The sequence below is a fragment of the Erigeron canadensis genome, chromosome 4, assembly GCF_010389155.1.
Source record: "Erigeron canadensis isolate Cc75 chromosome 4, C_canadensis_v1, whole genome shotgun sequence".
In the NCBI taxonomy this organism is placed as follows: Eukaryota; Viridiplantae; Streptophyta; class Magnoliopsida; order Asterales; family Asteraceae; genus Erigeron; species Erigeron canadensis.
This window is the reverse complement of record NC_057764.1, coordinates 17,067,215-17,075,132: the sequence shown is the minus strand read 5'-3', so window position 1 is coordinate 17,075,132 and position 7,918 is coordinate 17,067,215. Positions and strand designations below refer to the sequence as shown.

At 38.1% G+C, this 7,918-nt stretch overlaps 1 protein-coding gene across 1 annotated transcript; it reads right to left on the bottom strand.

Annotated features, from left to right (window-relative positions):
• Positions 1-5,411: 5,411 nt before the first annotated feature.
• Positions 5,412-6,488, bottom strand: LOC122597052. The gene is made up of 2 exons (XM_043769689.1): positions 5,710-6,488; positions 5,412-5,469 (listed from the first exon to the last, which is right to left on the bottom strand). Exons 1-2 carry the CDS (start codon positions 6,486-6,488, stop codon positions 5,412-5,414), a joined length of 837 nt encoding a protein of 278 aa, XP_043625624.1.
• Positions 6,489-7,918: the final 1,430 nt, after the last annotated feature.

The window sequence follows — 7,918 nt, the reverse complement described above, 5'->3', positions numbered from 1 at the left end:
ACTAGTCAGTTCCTTATTCAACTGATATCTAGTTCGAACAGGTTCTGTAGCATTACTAAGAATATTTTCAACTTTATGATCCTTATTAACTCGATATTGAGGAACCGAATCAACATTCAGACTTTCTCCTAAATTCGTTTTAATCTGAAACTCAGGAGAGCTAAAATCATCTTCTGATTCTTCAGAAATAGGATCATTATCAGGCAGTGAAACCTTTGACGGAGTAAGTGGTGTAGTGTTCTCGGGTTCACTATCATCTGAATCTGGTGTCTTTTTCTTGTCCTTACCATTTTCATCAACAAGAGTAGTAGATTGAACTTTGGTTGGAGTAGTATTGACATTTTGAGTAGGCGGAGATGTAGGAGTATTATCCATGTGATCTCTTAAAATTATCACATCATCAACTGTCTTAGGATCTGAATAAGAATCAGGACCGTGTAGTGAACTAAACACACTATCATAATCAAAATTTTTGCCAGTTCCAGAATGAATAGCGGGCTTATGACTAACAATCTTGACATTTGTACCCAAGTCAACTTTGCATGTCTGCTTGTTATAAACTCGTTTAATTGATGTTCCCGGTTTATAACCCATGAAAAATCCCTCTTCAATCTTTGGATCAAACTTTGACTGAGGTAGATATTTCAAGAAAGTACACGGTACACCAAATGGTTCAACATTCTGTAAATTCGGTTTCTTCTTATGTTGAAGCTCATAGCATGTCTTGTTATGACGCTTGACTACAGTAACCCTATTTATAATATGACAAGCTGTATTCACTGCCTCCCCCCAAAACATAGTAGGAAACCCTGAATCTACAAACATAGTTCTGGCTGTCTCGATTAGAGTCCTATTCTTTCTTTCAGCAACTCCATTCTGTTGTGGTTCATACAGAGAACTATATTGATGTTGGATTCCTTTTGACAAACAAAAGACATCCATAACATTATTCTTGAATTTAGATCCATTATCACTCCTGATTCTCTAAACACGAACTTCATAAATATTTTCAGTTTTGACAAAGAAATTTATCAAAATCTGTGGAGCTTCATCTTTCGATTTAAGAAAGAATACTCATGAGAATCTCGAGTAATCATCAGTAACCACCAAACAGTAGTACATCCCATCGATACTTCTTACATTTACTGGACCAAATAAATCCATGTGAAGTAACTCGAAAGGATTGGCAATAGAGTTTTCTTGCTTTAGTTTATGTGCAGACTTTTGCTGTTTACCTTTCAGACAAGGTACACATTTGTCTTCCATTCCAAACCGTTTCATGGGAACGCCGTCAACCAAACCATGTTTGACAATGTCATTCATCTTTCAAAATTTGATATGTCCCATTCTTCTATGCCATAGTAAAGATTCAGATTCGTTTGCTTTCGATAACAAGCAAATAGACTCCTTTGGATCATCAACACCTAACACAAGGCCATAGATGTCTCTCTTCCTAGGAGCTTTTAGCAGGATCCAGTCATCAGGAATAACATATCCCGATTTCAATATAAGTGCTTCTTTCTCAGTAAAATGGACATTGTTTCCCTTGTCACAAATCTGAGAAACACTTAATAAATTATGTGCTAACTGTTCCACATAATTGACTTTCTTCAGCGTAATCTTCCCATTGATAACATCACCTTGGCCCGAGATGTTGCCGCCCTTGGGACCTGCAAAAATAACGTAAGAACCATTTACATCTTCATAGTTGGAAAAAACATGCTTGTCCCCTGTTATGTGCCGAGAGGATCCACTGTCAACATACCAAAGACTGATAGCCTTCCTTGGTTCTCCCTGCACATACCACAAAAATGGTTAGTTTCTGAAGGGAACCCAAACCTTCTGAGGTTTGGATTTACCGAATTCATCTTTCATAATTAATTCGGCCCAATATCCATCACTCTGTAAAGGAGCCTTGGATGAGGATGGTGTCATTGACTGTTTCTTAGGTGAAGTGAAACGAGTCTTAGGAAGTGAATTCCTTGGTGAATGTGCACCATATCTAGGTTGACTTCCTAATCGATCATAGAATTTAAACGAACTATTAATTCTAGAAGGGGGTGACCGATTTTGTTGAGCCATCTTCCTAGGTGAATTACTCCTTTGAAGTATACGTGAATGACTCGGACTTACACTACTAGAAGTAGTATTCTGTGAAGGTCCCTGTCGTTTTGGTGTCTTAGATCTATTGAAATTAATCCATTGATCTATTACAACTGACTTACCATATGATGCATCTTTTAGTAACTTGACATAATTATATGCATTTTTATTATCAGGATGTCTTTTTGCATAACCCTCATAATAATCTCTTTTATATGCACTCATAAATTGTGGTGAAGCTACTTGTTCAGCTAGTTTACCCTTTCCTTTAGTATTAGGAATCTCATCAATATCCTTTGACTTGACTTGACTTGACTGTCATTCTTAGGATTCTTGACCTTCCTATTTGGACATTCAATAGCTATATGACCTCTCTCACAACAAGTATAACACTTCTTTGCCAGTTGTTTTCCAGAGGGACCATATTCTATATCGGGGATTGGAATACCATACTCCTTCATTTCATCTATGGTATCAAGCGTTTGAATCGCTTCTTCCATAGTTCTTGCTGGTTTAAAAGGAGCATAATGTCTATCCTTATAAGGGATTGCTCTGCTAACCATTCTTCTTTATTTTCTACACACCAAACTTTATCAATTTTAGACTTAGGTTCAATCCTATTTACAGATACTTCTCTATCATAGAAAACTGTATCACGGTCTTTCAAAGTGTAGCATACTACTTCATCTGGATTAAAATCTAATTCAGTTAGTTGGTGATTTCTTTGTAGAAGTAAATCAGAATCTTTAGACACATTACTTTCCTTCTTAAGAATAGCATTTTCAGTAGTTAAACTAGTTAAATTTTCTTTCAATTTTAATACCTCAAGTTTCAAATCTGACACCATTTTACAAATATCAACTATAGAATGTAAAGAACAAGATACCTTTTGATCTGCAGCCTTGCAATCTGCCATGTATGCAACAAAGTCTTCAGTTGTCATACCTTCAGGTATCACGAAGTTCTTCATTTGTTCTTCGATGCTCTTCTTAGAAGTGTCATCAGCAAGAATCGATGACTCTTCTTTTTCTTCAGATTCTTTCACTGCTGTCATCGGTTCACTCTCAGATCTAACAGTCTCAGCAACATTTCGTACATTCTACTTAACTACCTCAGATGCACTTTCTTCACTAGAGTATACAACATAATCTATTGTAGCAGCTACCTCATCATAGACTTCTACCATGTAAGCATAATTCGAGGTATCATCAGATTATGTATCCCATTGATAAGTACCATCCGGATTTTGAACAACAACGACCTTTGACTCCAAAAATGGTGATGAAACTGGCTGTCGTGGTGTAGCAGGAAATGTAATCATTGCTTGAGTTTTCAGATTACTTGGAGTAACACCACCTAGAATGTAATTTTGATGACCAACTGTGATATTGTCAATCCTCTTAGGTCGTTGACACTCTCTTGCAAAGTGACCGAATCCATCGCAATTGAAACATTTCACCTTGGATTTTTCAAAGCCTTTGGTGCCATTCCTTATAGGTCTCCCAGTTCTCTGAGTGAATCTTCTGACCTTAATAGTGAGCATAGCTAGCTGCCATTGTAGATCCATTTCTTCCAAATCATCAGGATCTATTTGATTGTAATCCTCATCAATCACTACAGGATCAGTAACCTTTCCACCAATAAAAGTTTCATGAGCATTACAGAAAGCTGAGTAAATACTCATTCTACCTTCTGCCAAACTCATACTCATTGGCATAGAGTGAAAAGATTGAACATTGCTCTTGACATTCATATTTGCATTGTCATAAGCAACATATCCAGCAAGACCTTCAGCATCTACTATTGGTGTCACTTCAGAACCACTTAGAAATACATTATTTCCCGAACTAGAACTTGCTAAATGAACAGGCTTAGCATTATACAAAGATGGATCTTGGGTAAAATCCGAGTGTGTATCTTTAATTCTTCTTATCAAGACTTAGGTAACGAGTCTAAAAACTTATCAACTAGCTCAGTAGTAGGATATACAACCTCAAAATATGATAACTCAGTTGTCAAATGACTTAATCGAGTAATGATCTCATCAAGATATTCTCCTTTCAGTCCATTGAATGCTTCATATTGACGCTTCGGTAGTTTGATACGATTTTTCTTCAAAGTTGCATCACCCTCGCAATATCTTTCGAGAGCATCCCATACGTCCTTTGAAGTAGTATACTTCTTGAATAAGTGTATACTATCTTGAGGTAAAGTCATAGTAAGAGTGGACAAGGCCTTTCCCTGAATAGTGTATCTCTTCCTTTCTTCAGCTTTCATATCAGCATAAGCATATCTACCGATCATACCATTTTTCTCATACGAAGGCCAATCAAAACCTTGAGTTATCACCACCCACATTTCCATATCAGTGAGATGAATGTAGTCTTCTAAACGTCTCTTCCACATCCAATAGTTTTCCATACGAAACAACTTTGGAGGTGTGTTTCCACGACCAACCTCATGATCATGCATGATCATCTGGCTAATGAGTAGGGCATTAGGAGAGTTTGCGGCAGCCGGTATGGTTGTCATTTCGAATCTTTTAGAGAACAAATAAAATGAAACAACACTTAGTTCGTGTGGCACGAAGTCAAACACGAAGTACACAAGTCACGACCTAAGTCACGAAGGGTAGCTCGTGTTTACGTGGCACGAAGTAAAATGGGTCACACGAGTCACACGTGACACGAAGTCCACGAAATGACGATGACGTAAGCACTAAGCAAAACCTACTTCGTGCTTACGTAAGCACGAAGTGTCACACGAAGAAGAGCACGGAAATGCAAATTAACACGAAGTTTTAAACGAATTTAAAATCAATAGTCAATCAAACGATCTTACACCTTCTGGTAATTAACCTGGCTCTGATACCACTTGTAGGGTCCTACGGTTGCGCGGATCGTAATAAGACGTGATTCGTTATGTCAAGAGTGCGGAATCCTCTTGAGATAACTAGATTGCTATTGCCTTTTGTTGATTAATGAGTAATTAATCAACCCAAGGAGATGCACAAGGCTTGTGGTTCATGTAGGAGGTCACACGAAGGAACAATTAACCTTAATTCGTGTCTATTCAAAAAGATTCACAAACGATTAACCTAATTCCGTAGATTAGGTCTTGTATTTGTACTAGTTGTGTATTGGATCGTGTGGGCTTCGGCCTTAATTAAGTATTAAGCCCGAAATTAACAATAACCAATCTACCTTGTGCTGACGTCAGCACGAAGGTAATCCCATGTACTGATGACGTCAACACGAGGGACGTGCCTTTGGTCCTTTGTTTTACTTCGTTTGGCTCGTACATAACATTCAATCATCGTTTAAGTGTTCTACGATACTTATAAACATTGATTCTGTGTTCTTGTACCTGCAAAACAATATATAACACACAAACACAATACAAAACACAAACAGATATAATATTGAAGTTCAAACGTAATCATTAAATATCGACAAAAGTTCTTTTTTAAATGCTTACAAACATAGTTTCTAAAACATACACGATAATCAAATCTATGTTGCGATTGTCACAACGAATCTGCATCTACACAAGGGCAACTTTTGTGGGTATTCTGTCCATTTCTACTCTCCACGCAAATATATTAACCTTACCGGGGACCTATTTGCTCCATGAAAAGTGAAATTCATTTGCTCTTGCTGAAGCGTTTCTAATAGCATATTGTGCTGATGCCATTGAGAAGGAGCCCGTGTTGTTACCTCCCAAGTCCAAACACCGTTTTCATTTGTAATGAGTTGTGTTATATCCACATTAAGTTCAGCCATATCCTTTTTTACTTTGGGACCCAGTGAAGATTCATTCTTGCTCTTATGTATTGCTTTGATAGCTTGACTCCAAATTAAATTTGTTTCTTTGTGAAACCTCCACCACCACGTAAGCAACAGGCTATCACTTAAATGTTTAAGCGACCCGAGTCCCAAACCCCCTTCTTCCTTTGGAGCTATCACTCGTGTCCAACACACCCAATTAATCTTAGTTGAATTTTCAGCCCCACCCCATAGGAATCTTCTCCTAATCTTTTCTAGATTTTCAATGACTTTTGATGGGGCCTTAGGAATTGATAGATAATAGATTGGCAAACTATCGAGAACGGATTTAATAAGAGTAACTCGCCTAGCTAGGGACAACCTTTTAGCTTCCCATGATGACAGCCGACCCTCAAAAGGATCAATTACTTCAAGCCAGTTTTTACACAGGTTCATGTTTGCCCCCATTTTCAACCAAAGGTAATCAAATGGCAACTGTCCTGCTCTACATCCAATGAGACCAGCAGTACTTATGATAGAATTTGGATCGACATTAAGCTCAAATATGTTACTCTTTGTTGTATTCATTTCTAACCCCGACACTAGTGAAAATCCCCTCATAATTCTAGTGATATTAAGAGCATTTGTGACAGAACATTCCCTAAAAACAATTAGGTCGTCCGCAAACATGAAGTAAGTGAGAATAGGCCCCCCGTTAGGCAATTGGACACCCCTTAATATACCCAATCTCGCAGCCTTAGAAAAAAATACAATTAAGCGCCTCAATTGCAATAATAGAGAGAAAAAGGAGATAGAGGGTCACCTTGCCTCACTCCTCTGTAACATTTAAAATCTTTTGAAGTTAATCCATTAATAAGAACTGGGGTCGACATCGATGTAAGTGGACCAGAAATGCATGATCTCCATTTAGATGGAAAATTCATTTGTTCAAGAATTGAGTCCAGAAAACCCCTGTTCAAGGAGTCATATGCTTTGTTAAAATCAATCATAAACAAAATGGCCTCATACCTTGCCTTCTTAGCCCAAGAGATGATTTTGTTGACAACCAAAGGGTAGTAAAGAATACTATGTTTTTTCAATAACCTGGTCTGGGTCTCAGAAATAATCAAACCAATGACCTTTTTAAGTCTATTGGCTAACACTTTCGAGAGGCAACCAAGCGATGAGATATGTCTGAACTCATCAAAGTACATTGGGTCACTAGCCTTTGGTATAAGTGTGAAGAAAGAAGAGTTGCATACCTTGCTAATGACACTGTCTCTATAAATAAACATCCATCATATCCTTTATATCCGCCTCTAACAACCCCCGAAATCTTTTTATAAAAGGAAAATTAAAACCATCTGGCCTCGGGATGTTGTTACTACCACACTCCCAAATTAAAATCATCTGGCCCCAGGGCTAGGGACCCTGTCACGGTTGGATATTGCAGCAGCCTTCATCCGGGTTCGAAACTAAAGCTTCCAGAGATATTCATAGGCCAAGAAAGGTTAATGGATGAAGTTAAGGGATTCAATCAACTTAATGATTTGATATGGTAGATCATTTGAAAGAAGGACCGTCGGGAGAAAGAGGATATGAAAAGAATGTCTACGACCACTTCTTTGCAAGGGCTGAGGACATACAAACCTTGTTGCATTGAAAAGCAGACAGAGTTTGGAAAACGATCGAGGAAAGAATGGCAAGAGTGACTGACACTTTGACAGATCTGAGGCTTAGAAAACCACAAGAACATGGAAGTGATCACCAAAGATGGCTACCAGAGGAAGCGGACCTACACACAACATTAACTCGAGTCAAGTGGGCCACGGAAAGCTTCAGAAGGGTAAAAAACAAAGCACAAGATCTGAAGCGTATGATTCCCAACTTGTTCAGGCTCTACTAGCGCTGCTGGGAATATCAGACAGCCTAGTTTCACACCAAATTTACAAAGACCGAGAGGAGAAACTGTAACACCCGCGAATTGACCACAGAAACTTTTGAGTCAAAATAAAAATTTAAGTTTAAAAATGTGAGCTCGTATTTGTCAA